At 44.8% G+C, this 19,597-nt stretch overlaps 1 protein-coding gene across 1 annotated transcript in view; it reads left to right on the plus strand.

Annotated features, from left to right (window-relative positions):
- The window catches only part of PKD1L3 (polycystic kidney disease 1-like 3), a 91,967-nt gene that overhangs the window by 11,389 nt on the left and 60,981 nt on the right, over nucleotides 1-19,597 (plus strand). Inside the window, 9 exon segments of the mRNA XM_011962381.1 lie at nucleotides 1,625-1,680; nucleotides 5,286-5,531; nucleotides 7,885-8,016; nucleotides 9,778-9,954; nucleotides 12,214-12,341; nucleotides 12,436-12,562; nucleotides 13,893-14,021; nucleotides 14,799-15,030; nucleotides 18,771-18,964. Of these exon segments, the coding sequence (XP_011817771.1) occupies nucleotides 1,625-1,680; nucleotides 5,286-5,531; nucleotides 7,885-8,016; nucleotides 9,778-9,954; nucleotides 12,214-12,341; nucleotides 12,436-12,562; nucleotides 13,893-14,021; nucleotides 14,799-15,030; nucleotides 18,771-18,964 (1,421 nt within the window).

A 19,597-nucleotide genomic window follows, 5' to 3' on the forward strand; every position in this document is an offset into this window, starting at 1 on the left:
CAGGATGGTCTCGATCTCCTGACCTTGTGATCCGCCCGTCTCGGCCTCCCAAAGTGCTGGGATTACAGGCTTGAGCCACCGCGCCCGGCCCAGGCAGCCTTTTTAAGTCTCTATCAGATTGTTTGTAAAAGTTTTTTGTAATTCAAAAATTTTCTTGGTGTGTATCTAGGTTACTTTTCACTCATTGTGCCTAGAACATGATGCTACATACACACATCTTTCTTGAATCAAGAATATCCTACATATGTGTCACTTCTATTTCATTTGTTCTGGTTCTGTCCTTAAGAAATATCAGGTATCTATGTGCCGTATTGCTACTTCCTATCCTGTGTATCTTTCCTGTACTCTGTTTAAATGAAAAGAATGGTTTCATGTTGATCACCCTTTCTGTTGTTAGAGGAGGGCACCTTACATTTATCTTCCATATCAGGGACTAATTTTTCCACATCTGCTCAGTATTCCCTCCCAGGTAGGTTTTAATTTTTCTGCAGTATTTTTTTTGTCATCTTGAAATCCTTTGATATCGTTTGTTTTTCTTTTAATGTACCTCATTCTGGCGCATGTTAGCTTCAAATGGTTTATCCTTACAATTTTGTTTGGTTCCCTCTACCTTTCTCCATCATCATGGTGGCTGTGGTTGACTCAGTTTCTTGCCATGTCTTCTCACAAGACCTTCAGAATCAAGTGATTCCTGGCCAAGAAATAAAAGCAAAATAATCTGATTCCCCAGTGGATGATAAAATCACATACAGCTGATAAAATCAGGTACAACTCCAGGAGGAGACCCTGGAGAAGAGGCATGCTGGGTCTGTAAGGAATTGCACGTTAAGATGGCACATGTACTTATGCTGTATCAATCAAGGTCATCTCTATCATTCACTGTCATCTCACCATTTCAAGCTGAAAATGTCACCACATCTTCAGGCATGTTTTATTGGGAAAATGGTTTTTCTCTTTGTTTCTATGCTCTTCACTCATAAGCTGATGCAGTAATAAATATGTGAGACCTTTTATTTGGGGAAATAACCTTTTTCGTTCCTATTAAGGACGTATTTACAGCTTTCTGAACTTTTTTCTGGATTTTGCTGTTAATAATAATCAGGGCTGTGCTTTTCTTGGAGTCCTCTGGATTTCATTCCCAGGTTCTTGAGTGATCAGCATAGGTTCCCTTTTGTCTTTCCTTCCTTATCTTTATTTTTTTTGGGGGGGGTGCGGGGGTGGTGTGAAATCTAGCTCTGTCGCCTAGGCTAGAGTGCGGTGGCACGATCTCTGCTCACTGCAACCTCTGCCTCCCAGGTTCAAACAATTCTCCTGCCTCAGCCTCCCGAGTAGCTGGGGTTATATGCACCTGCCACCATGCCAGCTAATTATTATGTTTTTAGTAGAGACGGGGTTTTACCACATTGGCCAGGCTGGTCTCAAGCTCCTGACCTCAAGTGATCTGCCTGCCTCATCCTCCCAAAGTGCTGGGATTACAGACATGAGTCACCATGCCCGGCCTTGATTTTCTATGTAAAACAATTTGCATTATTTTTTAGCCATGAGTAAGAAGTCCTCAAGTAAAACAGAAATATTTATGTCTTAGGCTTTTACTTGAACTTAGTCTGCCTTCTTTTTTCTATAGGACCTGGTCCTCTTTCAACCACATGTCACCATCCTCTTCCTCTTCCTGCTCATCTGGTAAGTACTTCCCCTGACAACATACATTGTGAAATGTTGATCTCTTTGTCATACCTGGTAGATCTGGTCAGAGCTCAATCTTCTTTTTTTTTTTGAGGCAGAGTCTCGCTCTGTCGCCCAGGCTGGAGTGCAGTGGCCGGATCTCAGCTCACTGCAAGCTCCGCCTCCCGGGTTTATGCCATTCTCCTGCCTCAGCCTCCGGAGTAGCTGGGACTACAGGCGCCCGCCAGCTCGCCCGGCTAGTTTTTTGTATTTTTAGTAGAGACGGGGTTTCACCGTGTTAGCCAGGATGGTCTCGATCTCCTGACCTCGTGATCCGCCCGTCTCGGCCTCTCAAAGTGCTGGGATTACAGGCTTGAGCCACCACGCCCAGCCTCGATCTTCTAAAGTGTTCTGAATATAGTTTTCTAATAAGGAAAATAAAGTACTTACGTGCAGGGGGAAAAAAAAGGGGCTTAATAGGTGCTTCAAGGATTTATTTTCATTTTTATTTATTATTTTTTTTTTTTGAGACAGGGTCTCACTCTGTCACCCAGGCTGGAGTGCAGTGGTGTGATCTTGGCTCACTGAAACCTCTACCTCTCGGGTTCAAGTAATTCTCCTGCCTCAGCCTCCCAAGTAGTTGGGATTACAGGCCTGTGCCACCACACCCGGCTAATTTTTGCATTTTTAGTAGAGACGGGGTTTTGCTATGTTGGCTAGGCTGGTCTCAAAATCCTGACCTCAAGCAATCCACCTGCCTCAGCCTCCCAAAGTGCTGGGATTACAGGTGTGAGCCACCATCTCCAAACTTGTTATAGGAATTTCTAAAGCCTATCTTTCTGGCTTTCATGCTGATGTAATTATCATGTATTTTTTGGTTGGGTGTTTATTCCCTGCTTCGTTCCAAAAAGGACTTGTGGCATCTTACAAAAACACAATGCAATAAAATGTAAACATCAAACAGAAAGGCAAAGGAAAATAAAGGTGGAAACTGTCCACACAATCTATAAAGTTTCACCTTCAAGAAATCTCTCAGCATTCTTGCCCTTGTGTCTTATGTAGAAACCCTTCAGTTGATGCCTAAACACAGATACACATTTGTTTGACTCAATGCTTACTGCAAAAATAAGTGTCTCTAACGGCATAAAAGAGCAGGGGCCGGGCGCGGTGGCTCACACCCATAATCCCAGCACTGTGGGAGGCCGACGCAGGCAGATCACCTGAGGTCGGGAGTTCGAGACCAGCCTGGCCAACATGGTGAAACCTCGTCTCTACTAAAAATACAAAAATTAGCCAGGCGTGGTGCTGCATGCCTGTTATCCCAGCTACTCAGGAGGCTGAAGCAGGAGAATCGCTTGAACCCGGGAGGTGGAGTTTGCTGTGGGCCAAGATTGTGCCATTGCACTCCAGGTTGGGTGACAGAGTGAGACTCCATCTCAAAAAAAAAATTGGGATGAAGTAAAAAAAAATCCCTCACATCAGTATTCCCCAAGCTGTATTCTGCAGAGCAACAACCACTAGCCCTTGAAATTGAAAGGGTTAAAAATATGCCACTCTGGTATATTGATGCTTTCAGTTAAAGGCATTTGATAAACAGCAGGTGCAAAAACAGCACTCTGACCTTGGTACAGACCTTGGTTTTCTTAAAAACAGGAGATAAAATTCTCATGTACAATATGCAACATTCTTATCCTCCAGGAGCAGAAGTCAAGACCCGGAGAAATCTGCACAGACCTTGTTAAGATAACGTTATCTTTTAAGCCTCCCCACATAATTTTGCTCCTTCACAACTAACTACTCTTTGTCCAATTCAGCACAGGAGAGACGGACTCTAACTGCTGCTTCAGGTCTTCATTTTCTTATGAGGATGCCTGTGCCACGTAAAACTTGGACTCAATGTGTGTGCTTTTCTCCTGTTTATCTTATGTCAGTTTAATTCTCAGGCCCAGCTGGAGTCCTAAGAGAATAGAGGTGGAGTTTTGCCACCCCTATAGTATGTTATCAGAAGAGAAGAAAACAAAGGCTTTTGACTGTAGACTTTGCAGTCTTTCACAGGTCCCAAATCCAACCCCTTCTCACTGTCGTCACCATGATCACCACACGGTCCAAGTCACCATCTCCCATCTGAACTTTCCCATTTGCCGGCTGGGTGCAGTGGCTCATGCCTATAGTCCTCACACTTTGAGAGGCCAAGGTGGGTCGACCACTTGAGGCCAGGATTTCGAGGCCAGCCAGGCCAACAGGGTGAAACCCCGTCTCTACTAAAAATATGAAAATTAGCAGGGTGTGGTGGCGGCTGCCCATACTCTCAGTTACTCGGGAGGCTGAGGCAGAAGAATTGCTTGAACCTGGGAGGTGGAGGTTGCGGTGAGCCAAGATCACACCACTGAACTCCAGCCTGGGTGACAGAAGAAGACACCATCTCAAAAAGAAAAAATGAACTTTTACATTTGCCTCCTACTGATCTGCTTCTACTCTTGCCCCTTTTTCTGACCCTTCTCAACAGAATGGTTGATCATTTAAAACACAAAAGGATCCGTTAAAACAGAATTGAAATCATGCCACTGTTCTGCAAAGCCCTTTGTCTTCCTGTCTCATTAAAAATAACATCTGCACCAGGCACGGTGGCTCGTGCCTGTAATCCCAGCACTTTGGGAGGCCGAGGTGGGTGGATCATTTAAGCTAGGAGTTCGAGACCAGCCTGGGCAACATAGTGAAATCCTGTCTATAAAAAAGTGAAAAAAGGCCGGGCGCAGTGACTCACACCTGTAATCACAGCACTTTGGGAGGCTGAGGTGGTGGATCATTTAAGGTCAGGAGTTTGAGACCAGCCTGGGCAACGTGGTGAAACCCTATCTCTACTAAAAATACAAAAATTATCCAGGTGTGGTGGTGTGTTCCTGTAGTCCCAGTCACTCCGGAGGCTGAGGCAGGAGAATTGCTTGAACCAGGGGGAGGAGGCTGCAGTGAGCCGAGATAGTGCCACTGCACTCCAGCCTGGGTAACAGAGTGAGACTCCATCTCAAAAAAACGTAGCCAGGCATGGTGGTGTGTGCCTGTAGTCCCAGCTACTTGGGAGGCTGAGGCAGGAGGATCACTTGAATCCAGGAAGTCAAGGCTGCAGGGAGCCATGATTGTGCCAGTACACTCCAGCCTCAGAAAACAGTGACACCCAGTCTCAAGAAATCCTCTCCTTACCACTGAACACCCTGCATGATATCCACTTTCTCTCTGCTTACCCTTATTTTCTTCTTCATAGCACTTATTTAATACATGACATAATTTATCTTTCTGCCTCCACCACTAACACAGGCTCAACAAGGGCAGGAACTTGGCTCCTTTTGCTCATTGCCATATTCAGTTCTCCAGAACATCCTCAGCAGCTTATAGATGTGTAAAAATTTGTTGAATGATTGACAATAAATACTCTAATATAAATCATGAATCTTAAGTAATATGCAGCTTTCTCAAAATTTCAAAATTCTGAGCGCAGAATTTTTGAACAGAAATGCTTATTAATATCTCATAGGACAGAGTTTCAGAGCATTTGGGGAAATGCTGCCTTAATTATTAAATGGTAAAATCAGATTCAACCTTTTCTTTTACTTATTTTTATCTTTTAGTCCAAGACCCTATGTCATCCCATCAGCCTGTTTCCTTCAGTACTACAAAATATCACATCACAGGTAACAGCCACATCTGAACCCAGCAGCCAGCCTCTGCCTGTGATAACACAGCTCACCACGCCTGTGTCTGTCACACGTGCTGGGCCATCTCTGGCAGAAGCAACTTCAAGCCCAAAGGAAGCAGCTCATCTGAATACCGTCACCTCGCATCTACAAGTGTCATTGCAGAATGCATCTGGTCAGGTAAACGTGGGAAATTCAAGTTACAACTAGGTAGCTTTGTGACCCCAAAAAAGTACTCGGTTTACCATTTGCCTCCCTGCAGAGCTGCACCTAAGAATATCTGAGAAATCAGCATATATGCCAATCCAAAGAAAAACTAAACAAGTCCTTGGAAATGGCCAATTTGATGGCACATATACAGCCTAGCGTTTCCTTGATGATGCTCTTTAATGCTCTTGTATTTAATGCTTCAGATGGGAAAGAGGTTTTGTTCACCTACCCTGCTTTTTCAGCAGCAGGAAACTTCTAGACAATTCCTCCTACTCACTGTCCTCTCTTTTTGCCTTGTTTCCTTCCTCCCAAAAACATAGACAACAAGGCAGCCAGACTCAGTAAGTCACGGCTAAAATCCCAGTATTTGGGAGGCCAAGGTGAGAGGATCACTTGAGCCCAGGAGTTTGAGACCAGCCTGGGTAACATAGTGAGACTTTGTCTCTATTAAAATGAGCCGGGCACAGTGACTCACGCCTGTAATCCCAGCACTTTGGGAGGCCGAGGTGGAGGATCACATAAGCCCAGGAGTCTGAGACCAGCTTAGGCAGCATTATGAGACCTTGTCACTATTAAAATTAAAAATTAGCCAGGTGTGGTGGTGTGTACCTGTAGTCCCAGCTACTTGGGGGCTGAGGTGGGAGGGTCGCTTGAGCCTGGGATGTCCAGACTACAGTGAACCGTGATTGTGCCACTGTACTGTGGGCTGAGCAACAAAGCAAAACTCACCCAAAAAAAGGCAAAGCCCCTTTAACAGTATTGACTAAAGAAAATAATCCTGCTTCCCCCATGCTTACTTTTCCCTAAATCCAAGCGAGCCCTGTTTATATGCAGTTGAACATTTCCCTGCTGAAACATAATCCTGTTCACTCTGGATCTGCCTGCCATGGTAATGGAAATTCGGTGTTCTACTGGGAGGAGAAACTGACCTACAGGAGTTTAAGCAAAGAGTTTTTTTTTTTTTTTTCTTAAATAGAAATCCTGAAGTATAGAATATCCAAAAGAATCTATAATAAATTATTAGAAATATTAAGAGAATTTAGCAATGTTCAGCATTTAATCAAGATTTCTTAACTATGTGATTGAATTAGGCTGTGAGTGAGCTGTTCTCCAGAAATGCACCACGGAGTTGGCATTAACGGTGATCACCTGAGGGTTGGACTTCAAGGACAAGTGCAGTGACCGCTTAAGCTTTGGGACCGCGGCCACTTGTTCAGTTTGTTTCTTAGGGGAGGGAGGTTTTCTGCTTCCCACCTCCTGTTTTGAGTCATTTTAAGTCATTACCTCTTTTTTTTTTTTTTTTTTGAGACGGAGTCTCGCTCTGTCGCCCAGGCTGGAGTGCAGTGGCGCGATCTCGGCTCACTGCAAGCTCCGCCTCCCGGATTTACGCCATTCTCCTGCCTCAACCTCCCGAGTAGCTGGGACTACAGGCGCCCGCCACCTCGCCCGGCTAGTTTTTTGTATTTTTTAGTAGATACGGGGTTTCACCGTGTAGACCAGGATGGTCTCGATCTCCTGACCTCGTGATCCGCCCGTCTCGGCCTCCCATAGTGCTGGGATTACAGGCTTGAGCCACCGCGCCCGGCCAAGTCATTACCTCTTGAATATGAACTCTTGTTTGTTTTTTGAGACAGATTCTCGCTCTGTCGCCCAGGCTGGAGTGCAGTGGCACAATCTCGGCTCACTGAAACCTCCACCTCCCAGGTTCAAGAGATTCTCCTGCCTCTGCCTCCCGAGTAGCTGGAACTACAGGCGTCTATCACCATGCCTGGTTAATTTTTGTATTTTTAGTAGAGACAGGGTTTTGCTATGTAGGCCGGGCTGCTCTTGAACTCCTGACCTCAAATGATCTGCCTGCCTTGGCCTCCCAAAGCGCAGGTATTACAGGCATGAGCCGCCACGCCCGGCCTTAAATATGAACATTTGAATGGAGGCAAACACGCACAGAGAGAAACCTGACAGGAAAACATACTTCTGAATAGAAAAGTTTAGTTTTGGCTTTTTGATCTCCAAGTTTCCCTCATCTTTGCTCATGGCCTTAAGACTTAAAGTTACTGCTATAAATCTTATTTCCAGATTCATTTGCCCTTGGAGCAATCATTGTCTAACCTCGTTATTCATTTTCTCGATCGTATGGAAGAAGTAGAAATAAATTCTGTCCACTCACAGAAAAGCTTCTGAAAGTAATCACTGTTTCAGAGAGCTGTGATTCATAGAGTTTATAATGTTATCCAAGGTCAACTTTGATTAAAACAATCTCCCCAACTACTACAGCACAGTAATCTTGTAGAAGTAATTTTGACAACTTCTTTGTTCCCGGTAGGTCGTAGATGAGATAGCAGGGAACTTCAGCAGGGCAGTTCATGGTTTGCAAGCTCATAGCAAACTACAGGAAGCTTGTGAGTTCCTCCAGAAACTAACAGCCTTAACCCCAAGATTTTTTAAGCCAGCTCAGGTAAGCGGAGGGTGACTGGGAGGGAAGAAGATAGGAGAGAGGGAAACATGGAAAACAGAAAAAGAGAATCTGAGCCTGGGTGCGGTGGCTCACCCCTATAATCCCAGCACTGTGGAAGGTTGAGGCAGATGGATCACATGAGGCCAGGAGTTCGAGACCTGACTGGGCAACATGGCAAAACCTGTCTCTACTGAAAAAAACAAAAATTAGCTGGGCTCGGTAGTGGGCGCCTATAATCTCAGCTACTTGGGAGGCTGAGGCACAATAATCGCTTGGACCCAGGAGACAGAGGCAGTGAGCCAAGATCATGCCACTGCGCTCCAGCCTAGATGACTGAGAGACTGTGTCTCCAGAAAAAAAAAAGAAAAAGAGAATCTGGAGATTGTGCCTTATGCCAAGCTTAGCATTATAAAGACTATATTTAAATTTTAGCAAGCATATTTGTACCTTTAAATCTGGAAAGTTATGAATTAAATTGATCAGTAGTGACATTCTTGGATATCCTGTGTTAGTTCGTTTGTTCATTAATCAGTTTACCGCCTTGCTGATGTATTTGTTAGAAGTCTGGGCATTCAGTGGGACACAGTGGCTCCTAAGGCTGAAGCAGGCAGATAGCTTGAGCCCAAGAGTTCAAGACCAGCCTGGGCAACATGGTGAAACCCTGTCTCTACCAAAAATACAAAACTTAACCAGGTGTGGTGGTGCACACCTGTAGTTGCAGCTACTTGGGAGGTGAGATGGGAGGATGGTTTGAGCCCGGAAGGTGGAGATTGCAGTGAGCCAAGACTCTACCACTGCACTCCAGCCTGGGTGACAGAGCCACACTCTGTCTCAAGTTAAAAAGACAAAAAACTCAGCATTGGTCTTTTCTTCATTCCTTTTCTTAGTCTGGTGGTGTTAATTGGATATTTGGTCTACTTACCACTCAAAAAGAATTGTCAGTTCATCAAAATAACATGAAATATGAATCCTCCCTTATAGGTTATATGAAATAATATATTCTTCCCTGTCAAATTGTAACTTTTTAAATAAAATGCATTTGAAATGTATAAAGAATATTAAGCTGCTAATAAGAAGTATGCAAATTTTAAGCAATCATATGCTAGGTGTGTGGCTCATGCCTGTAATGCAAACACGTTGGGAGGCCAAGACAGGAGGGTCTGTTGGGGCCAGGTGTTTGAGACAAGCCTGAGCAACATAGTGAGCCACCACCTCTACAAAAAAATTTTAAAAATTAGGTGTGGTGGTGCACACCTGTGTCCTAGCTACTGGGGAGGCTGAGGAAGGAGGATTGCTTGAGCCCAGGAGTTCAAGGCTGCAGTGAGCCATGATTGTACCACTGCACTCCAGCCTGGGCAACAGAGCAAGACCACATCTCTTAAAATTTTAAAAAGCAATCATAGGCTGAGCATGGTGGCTCACACCTGTAATCCCAGCACTTTGGGAGGCCAAGGTGGGAAGATCACCTGAGGTCGGGAGTTCGAGAGACCAGCTTGACCAACATGGAGAAACCCTGTCTCTGCTAAAAATACAAAATTAACCAGGCATTGTGGCTCATGCCTGTAGTCCCAGCTGCTCAGGAGGCTGAGGCAGGAGAATTGCTTGAACCCAGGAGGCGGAGGTTACAGTGAGCCAATTGCATTCCATCCTGGGCAACAAGAGTGAAACACTGTCTCCCAAAAAAAAAAAAAAAAAAGAATAAAGAAAAAAAAGCAATAATAAACAATTCAAGGATGTATGTTTGCTTTCTAATACTCCCAGGTTAATCTCATCAATTCCCTTATTTACCTGAGTGAGGAGTTACTCAGGATCCCATTTCTGAACAGCAGCAGTCTGGACTTCAAAGTTCCTGCGACTGTCTGCCCCTTTCATTCCTTCAACGATGTCACCAAAGCTGAAGAAGGAAATTGGCTGGAATCCAAGCGTGATACTGAGCAGGTAGGTGCCAGATATGCAGGTGGCCAGATCTGCTTAGAAGCATTTTAATCTTGACAGGTCCAGGTATTACAGCCTCTCCCCAGACCTTTAAAGAGAATCTTGCTGAAGTATGTGCTGCAGAAAAAGCACTCTGCCAAGCCTTCTCTGGGGTCTCCCTCCCCACCTACTAGTGAGCCAATACTCCCTAGTGCTGTAATCAAGTGAAAAGGACTTAGGGGCTGGACCCGGTGGCTCATGTCTGTAATCCCAAGACTTTGGGAGGCCAAGGCAGGCAGATCACCTAAGGTCAGGAGTTCAAGACCAGCCTGGCCAACATGGCGAAACTGCATCTCTACTAAAAATACAAAAATTTGCCAGGCGTGGTGGCACGTGCCTGTAATCCCAGCTATTTAGGAGGCTGAGGCAGGAGAATCACTTGAACCCGGGAGGCAGAGGTTGCAGTGACCCGAGATCGTGCCACTGCACTCCAGCCTGGGCAACAGAGTGAGACTCCATCAAAAAAAAAAAAAAAAGGAATTTAGGAAAATGTTGGCATAAGGCAAATACTCACAGGTTATGTTTGCTATTCACATGAAAGGGTGCTCAACTTCATTGGTCGTTAGGGAAATGCAAGTCAAAACCAAAATGAGATGCCGCTTCACACCCAAAAAGACAGAAAATAACAAGTATTGGCAAGGATGCAGAGAACTTGCAGCCCTGTCCGTTGTTCAATTGTAAAATGATGCAGCCACTTCGGAAAACAATTTGGCAGTTGCTTAAAATGTAAAAAATAGAATTACCATGTAACCTAGCAATTCTACTCCTAGCATCTACCCAACAGAGTTGAAAACATATGTCCATACAAAAACTCGTACGCTCATCTTGGTAGCAGCATGGTTTAGTGGCTAAATAGCCAAAAAATGGAGATAACCCACACATCTACGATCTGACAGATGGCTAAGTAGAATCTGTTCTGTTCATACAATGGAATATTATTCAGCAACAGAAAGGGATGAAGTCCTGGTACATGCTCCAACATGAGCTTTGAAAACATCATGCCAGGTGAAAGAAGCTTATCACAAAAGACTGTGTGTTGTGATTCATTTATATGAAATGTCCCAAAGAGGTAAATCTATAGACACAGAAAGTAGATTCGTGGTTGCCTAGAGCTAGAGGGACTAGGGATGGGGAAATGGAGAGTGACTGCTAATGGGTACCAGGTTTATTTTATTTTGAGACAGTGTCTCGCTCTGTTGCCCAGGCTGGAGTGCTGTGGCATGATCTGGGCTCACTGCAACCTCTGCCTCCCAGGTTCAAGCTCTTCTCCCATCTCAGCCCCCCGAGTAGCTGAGACTACAGGCACACGCCACCATGCCTGTCTAATTTTTTGTACTTTTAGTAGAGACAAGGTTTCACAATGTCAGCCAGGTAGGTCTCAAACTTTTGACCTCAAGTGATCCACCTGCCTCAGCCTCCCAAAGTGCTGGGATTACAGGTGTGAGTCACCGCACCCAGCCACCAGGGAGGTAGATCACCTGAGGTCAGGAGTATTTATTTATTTATCTATTTATTTATTTATTTATTGAGATGGAGTCTGGCTCTGTCGCCCAGGCTGGAGCGCAGTGGCCGGATCTCAGCTCACTGCAAGCTCCGCCTCCCCAGGTTCACGCCATTCTCCTGCCTCAGCCTCCCGAGTAGCTGGGACTACAGGCACCCACCACCTCGCCCAGCTAGTTTTTTGTATTTTTTAGTAGAGACGGGGTTTCTCCGTGTTAGCCAGGATGGTCTCGATCTCCTGACCTTGTGATCCACCCGTCTCGGCCTCCCAAAGTGCTGGGATTACAGGCTTGAGCCACCGCGCCCGGCCAGGAGTATTTATTTTAGGGAGGATGAATCCTAAAATTAGATTGTGGTGATGGTTGCACAACCCTGTGAATATACTAAAAAACATTAAATTATATACTCTGAGTGGATGAAGTATATGTGTGAAAGTTATCTCAATAAAGCTGTCATTTAAAAACTCTAGCATGAGCAGGTCTGGGGCAATAATATGATGGGGCAAAGGCATATTTCCTTGGCAGGCCCTCTTAGTTTGGTTCAAAGGACGGTAAGTCTTTAGCCAGGTTGCAGGTACTTTCTGTGAGAGTCTAACGCCCTCTCTAAGGGATACCACCCTTCATTACGTCACTGTGAAAATTCCTTCTCCAGTCTTCTCCAAAACATTTTACTAACATAAGACACTGAGGTTTTACAGGTGACACAGTTTTCCTCTCCATGCAGGTAGAAGACATCCTGGAAATGTCCTTGGCAGAGCTTGGGAATATCGGGGAAGCATTTCTAGAGCAGAACCAGTCTCCCGAGTCTTCAGTGACTTTGACCTCCTCCGTTGCTAGTCTGCTGCTGAGCAGGTTAGTAAGAGGAAGGAACAGGGAGAGTTTCACTGTGTTTTTCACTTTCAGAGGACATACAAAAATTGACTTCCATTTTAACTTTTGTCATTAGACAAAACACATCCACCTTACCACTGAGCTCTTACACTCTGGGTCACCCAGCCCCTGTGAGACTGGGCTTTCCGTCGGCTTTGGCTTTGAAGGAGCTCTTGAATCAACACCCAGGAGTCAATGTCCAAGTGAGTGTGAAATTGATCGTGGTCAGAATGAACATGGGATCTGATGGCCATGGAGGCATTTGGGTGAAAGTAATGTACCATGAAATGTAAGCTGAACAGACCAGATCAGATGAGAGAGTTGATGTGGCATTCGTTTTTATTTTATACTGGCAGGGATAGAGGCCTCTTAAAAACGATCCACTGTAGAAGCTGGGAGCGTTAAGCAGATTTCTGGATTATAACTAAATTTCTGTGCTGTGATTTGGATTGATCTCAACTCTGCAGTTTGTTTTTTGTTGTTGTTGCATTGTTGTTGTTGTTGTTGTTTTCCAGATGGAGTCTCAATCTGTCACCCAGGCTGGAGTGCAGTAGCGTGATCTCGGCTCACTGTAACCTCTACCTCCTGGGTTCAAGCGATTCCCCTCCCTCAGCCTCCCAAGTAGCTGGGATTACAGGCACCCGCCACCACGCCTGGCTAATTTTTGTATAGAGACGGGGTTTCACCACGTTGACCAGACTGATCTCGAACTATGGACCTCGAGTGATTTGCCTGCCTAAGCCTCCCATAGTGCTGGGATTACAGGTGTGAGCCACCATGCCCGGCCTCTGCACTATTTACAAAAAGCTGGGACTATGAAAATAATTGTTGACTCAGTATACCAACCCAGTCATATCAATATATTGTATTTCTTTCAGCAATTACCTGACAAATAAAAGTAGCATTGTTGCCTTATCCTGAAGAGCAGAATAGTTACTTCCTAGTAAAATAGAATTCTCTAGATATAAAGATTAAAAATAATTCTGAGGGTCCCAACTATAATTCATCTTTAATTTACTATTCCTCATAGAGGCTATAATGGGGAATGTTATTTCATTTGTGGTATTAGTAGGGGGCACATCCCAGTGTTTACTTTAATGTATGATACCCAGCTGGGCGTGGTGGCTCAAGCCTGTAATCTCAACACTTTGGGAGGCCAACATGGGTGGATCACCTGAGGTCAGGAGTTCGAGGCCAGCCTGGCTAACATAGCGAAACCCTGTCTCTTCTAAAAATACAAAAATTAGCCAGGCATGGTGGTATGCACCTGTAGTCCCAGCTACTTGGGAGGTTGAGGCAGGAGAATTGCTTAAACCTGGGAAGTGGAGGTTGCAGTGAGCCAAGGTTGTGCCACTGCATTCCAGCCTGGTTGACAGAGCATGACTCTTTCTCAAAAAAAAAAAATACGTGTGTGTGTGTGTGTGCACGCGCGCACACACGTATATACATATTATATATATGATATATCTTTCTATTGGAGTCATTTAAAAATATTTCAGCAATGGATAAAACTGGACTTTTCCTTGTCTCTAGGTAACAGGACTAGCTTTCAATCCCTTCAAGGATTTGGACCACAGAAACGTTATTGGAAGCGTTGGAAGTGTGTTACTAAGCGCTAATCGCAAATTGCTCCAAGTCCATGATTTAGTGGAGGACATTGAGGTAGGAACTGATTCTTAAGGAATAAAATAGAAAAGAATGGGATATTCTGAAACAGGATCGAAGGATGCAACAACTTAAAGGGAATCGTGTTAGACCGATGACTGTGCCATTGTTTTGTTATTAACATATTAGGAACTTTTACAAAGAGGTACACCTTACCCTTAGAAAAAGTGTTTTAGAGGGCCGGGTGCATTGACTTATGCCTGTAATCCCAGCACTTTGGGAGGCAGGCAGATCACTTGAGCTCAGGAGTTCGAGACCAGCCTGGTCAACATGATGAAACCTCGTCTCTACTAAAAATACAAAAATTAACCCAGCATGGTGGTGGGCGGCAGTTATCCCAGCTACTCTGGAGCCTGAGACATAATAGCTTGAATCCAGGAGATGAAGTTTGCAGTGAGCTGAGATTGTGCCACTGCACTCCAGCCTGGGCGACAGAGTAAGACTTAGTCTCAAAAATAATAAGAAGAATAAGAAGTGTTTTAGGTCTTGGACTATGTACTTACACTTAACCCCAGCAGTATTAGCTACTAACATCCAATGAAGAAGACCTGGCTGGGCACAGTGGCTCATGCCTATAATCCTAGCATTTTGGGAGACTGAAGCAGGAGGATTGCTTGAGACCAGGAGTTCAAGACCAACCTGGCCAACATAGCAAGACCCCATCTCAGAAAAAAGGAGGAAGACCTAGGAAGTTTCCTTACCTTATCAATATAAAGGATTTTGAAAGGCATCAATGAATGGACCATTACAATGATTAACTGTCTCGTTTTCTAGATCATGCTCTGGAGAAACGTTAGCATGGAAACCCATCCCACCAGCTTCAACATGAGCACAGATCAGCTTACAATCACAGTGAACATCACCTCCTTGGAGAAATCCCTGATAGTGAGCATAGATCCTGACAGTCCCCTTATAATGACGCTCTACCTGGGGTTCCAGTATCAGCCTAACTGTACTCACTTCCACCTGAACATCACCCTTCCGAAGGAGAAGGTGTGGCAAAAAGGTAAAACCCAATCACCTGTCAGAAACTTGCTTTGATTTTGTGTTGCCTAGGATGGAGTGCAGTGGCACCATCATTGTTCACTGTAGCCTCAAAATGTCAGGCTCGAGGGATCCTTCTGCCTTAGCCTCCTGAGTAGCTGGGACTACAAGTGCACACCACTACGTCTGGCTCATTTTTTTCTTTTAATTTTGTAGGCTGGGCACGGTGGCTCACGCCTATAATCCCAGCACTTTGGGAGGCTGAGGCGGGTAGATCACGAGGTCAGGAGATCGAGACCCTCCTATCCTGGCTGACACGGTGAAATCCCATTTCTACTAAAAATGCAAAAAAAATTAGCCAGGCATGGTGGCGGGTGCCTGTAGTCCTAGCTACTTGGGAGGCTGAGGCAGGAGAATGGCATGAACCCGGGAGGCGTAGCTTGCAGTAAGCTGAGATCGCACCACTGTGCTACAGCCTGGATGAAAGAGCGAGACGCTGTCTCAAAAAAAAAAAAAATATATATATATATATATTTGTAGAGAAAGGGTCTTGCCATATTGCCCAGGCTGGTCTTGAACTCCTGGCCTCAAATATTCTTTGTCTCAGCCTCCTAAAGTGCTGGGATTACAGGCATGAGCTACTGTACCTGGTCACATTTTTTTCTTTTTTAAAAAAATTTTTATTTTCAGATAATTGTAGATTCGCATGCAGTTATAAGAAATAACAGACAGGCCAAGCGCAGTGGCTCACACCTGTAATCCCAGCACTTTGGGAGGCCAAGGTGAGTGGATCACCTGAGGTCAGGAGTTTGAGACTATCCTGGCCAACATGGTGAAACCCCGTCTCTACTAAAAATACAAAAAATTAGCTGGGTGGGCATGGTCGCGGGCACCTTTAATCCGAGCTATTTGGGAGGCAGATGCAGAGTTGCTTAAACCTGAGAGGTGGAGGTTGCAGTAAGCAGAGATCACATCATTGTACTTCAGCCTGGACTGCAGAGCAAGACTTGGTCTCCAAAAAAAAAGAGAGCCTGGGCACTTGGTGGCTCCTGCCTGTAATCACACTGTAATCCTAGCACTTTGGGAGGCAGAGGTGGGTGGATCACCTGAGGTCAGGAGTTTGAGACTAGGCCGACCAACATGGTGAAACCTCATCTCTACTAAAAATACAAAAATTAGCTGGTCATGGTAGTGGGCACCTGTAATCCCAGCTACTCGGGAGGCTGAAGCTCAAGAATCGCTTGAACCCGGGAGGCAGAGATTGCAGTGAGCTGAGATTGCGCCACTGCACTCCAGCCTGGGTGACAGAGACTCTGCCTCAAAAAAAAAAAAAGAACAGAGACAGCTTGTATACCTGTCATCCAGTTTCTCTGAATGGCAGCATCTTGCATAACTATAGTATATCACAACCAGAAAATAACGTTAATACAATCACTGATTTTATTCCGATTTCACCAGGTTTACAAGCACATTTCTGTATGTGTGTGTATTGAGTTCTGTGTGTTTTTGCCACATGTGTAGACACGTGTGACAAATGCATTTTTTAAAAGATTATGGGATGGATAAGGATATATACGTGAGGAAGTAGATTTAGTAAGATGTTAATTGTAGAATCTAGTTAATGGTTACAGGTTATTCCCTGTAAAATTCTGTCTGTATTGTTGAATATTTTCATAATAAAATGTTGAGACCCACAGCAGAATAGCGTTCACAGCACCATGGATTACATGTACTTCACATTTATATATTACAGATAACTATATATGAAATATGTTGTTTATATTTCAACTTTATTTCTAATCTAAGATTTGAGGAAGATGGTCCTGATGATATCTCAATAAGTCTTTGTATAAGACCAGAATGACTGTACTGTAGTTTAGAAAAGTTAAGAATTTCTGAGACATAACATTAAAGTTAAAAACATCTAGCCTGGTGCAGTGGCTCACCCCTGTAATGCCAGCACTTTGAGAGGCCACAGCAGGAGGATCTCTTAAGCCCAGGAGTTTGAGACCAGCCTGGGCAACATAGCGAGACTCTGTCTCTATCAAAAAAAAAAAAAAAAAATTTAGCCGGGCATGGTGGCATGCATCTGTAGTCTTAGCTACTTGGGAGGTTGAGGCAAGAGGATGGCTTGAGCCAAGGAATTGAAAGCTGCAGTGAGTTTTGACGATACGACTGCACTCCAGCCTGGCTGACAGAGCAAGGCACTGTCTCTAAAAACTAAAAATTCCTGTTAGATAGAAATAGTGCCCAGATACACTGGATCAAAAACATGCTCTGTGGGTATCAACTTTAAACGTTTTACTGAAAAGTCTTAATAAGAGCTACACTTTTGTATTTGTTTTTATGTTGGGAAAAATCTGAATGGAGAAAGCATGCGACAGTCTCCCGTCATGACCACCTTCCATATTGAGAGAACTTTCCCTGGCTCTGGCATGGGCCCTGCTCACACAGGAACAATCACTTTTAAGTTCTTGCTTTTAGGCAAAGTCCCTGAGGCAGCCATGCTCACTACCGGGCTGCCCGCTACAGAGTTTGCATGAATTGCCAACGGGCCCTTTCCCAATTCCAGAGGGGTACTCAGTTTTGTTTTTGTTTGTTTTGAGACGGAGTCTCACTCCGTCGCCCGGGCTGGAGTGCAGTGGCGCATTGCCGGCTCACTGCAGCCTCTGCCTCCTGGGTTCAAGCGATTCCCATCCCTCAGCCTCCCGAGCAGCTGGGACTTCAGGCACGTGCACCACTATGCCTGGCTAATTTTTTGTATTTTTAGTAGAGACAGAGTTTTGCCATTTTGGCCAAGCTAGGTCTCGAACTCCTGGGCTCAAATAATCCTCCTGCCTTAACCTCCCAAAGTGCTTGGATTATAGGCATAAGCCACTGTGCCTGGCCATGCGCTCAGTTTCTCTTGCTGATCTTGGCAATGATGTCATTGAGAGCTGGAAGGGACCTTCGAGAGCCTTTGTTTGACAGACAGGACTATTTGAAACATGAGAAAGTTTGAGGCCCAGAGAGACTGGGTGACTCGCCTTAGCCCCTACCAGCCAGCTTGTGACAGAGCCAGGCCTGACCTCAGGTCCCTGGCGTGCGGTCCTGGGCTTTGTTCCTGAAGCCACCCTATTGCTATCTTTGCTTCACCCTGAAGTTTCGTTTGTTACCTTAGTCTTCTATCTGCTAACTTAGGTGTGGAATCATTTCATTTTTCTAAACCTCATAATGCATTCTGAATCATTAGGCCTAAATGTTCACATGCCAAAATAATATAATTCTTCTTTTTTTTTTTGAGACAAAGTGTCACTCTGTTGCCCAGGCTAGAGTATAGTGCTATGATTTCAGCTCACTGCAACTCCCACCTCCCAGGTTCAAGCAATTTTCCTGCCTCAGCCTCCTGAGTAGCTGGGATTACAGGCTCACACCACCACACCACATTAATTTTTGTGTTTTTAGTAGAGACGGGGTTTCACCATGTTCACCAGGCTGGTCTCGAACTCCTGACCTCAAGTGATCTGCCTGCCTTGGCTTCCCAAAGTGCTAGGATTATAGACGTGAGCCACCACACCCAGACAAAAGAAAATAGTTCTTTACTGGAACAGCAGTAATCCAGAGCCCGGGATTGTATCACTGGTCATTTTCTTTCCAATCATTTGTGACTCTAGGTTTATCATGGTCTCATTTGCAAAATATTAATAGATGCTTTAGAAGAGAGGTTCTAATGGTGTTTTTGTTCTGTTTGATATACAAGTAAGCACTCTTCTTTCTTCTAAGATGAGGAGTACACGTGGGTGCTGACTCCTGAGCATCTACAGCACGGGATTGGCACCTACTGTATAAGAGCTGTGCTGAGTGAGAGCCAGAAGGGTGCTCAGCAGACGCCCAGCTTGGTCTCGGTCATCACGGCCGTCACTCAGTGTTATTACTGGGAGAGCCACAACCAGACATGGAGCAGCAACGGATGCCAAGTAAGAAACTGAGCCGCTTCTTGGGCCTCTCTCCTGCCGTCGCCGCTGTTAAACCCAATGCATCTCATTTGGGGCAGCCCAGAAAGAAAAATAGGAGGTTTCAAATAACTCTGCCTAGGCCAAAGGAGGAGGAGGATTGTGTGTGGTATGCAGGGCGAGTGTGGCTCTTCCAAGCAGGAGCAGCTTTGTGCTTTATCTTTGTAATTTCTTTCTCAAACCCAGTCCAGGGTGGATCTGACAATTGTCGATAAAATAAAACAGCATGTGGAAGCCATAAAATTCTGTAAGTATTAAATATGTTGTGGGTGGGTAAAATGAAACCTCTTGCTAAACAAAAGAGAACTTTCGTAGCTCAAGAAATAACGTTCTCAGATTCTTGTACATTCCAGGCCAGGTGAGGACAGGTTGTCACTTTTGTAATGATCACATTGTTCCTGGTGTCCAACTGCTTTAAACCAGCACTATTACGTTTGTACACTTGTGATTCTGTGAGATCCTCCTGATGAAAGTCCTGGTTCGGTTGCTAAAAGAATGTGGTATAAGGTCTTGCAGATCATGAAGTTGTTCTAGAAAGAGCTGAGAAAGTACCATTTAGATTGAGAAGAGAAGGAAAGAGAATTTTTTTTTTTTTTT

The sequence above is a fragment of the Colobus angolensis genome, unplaced genomic scaffold (genome assembly GCF_000951035.1).
Source record: "Colobus angolensis palliatus isolate OR3802 unplaced genomic scaffold, Cang.pa_1.0 Scaffold116, whole genome shotgun sequence".
Lineage (NCBI taxonomy): Eukaryota > Metazoa > Chordata > Mammalia > Primates > Cercopithecidae > Colobus > Colobus angolensis.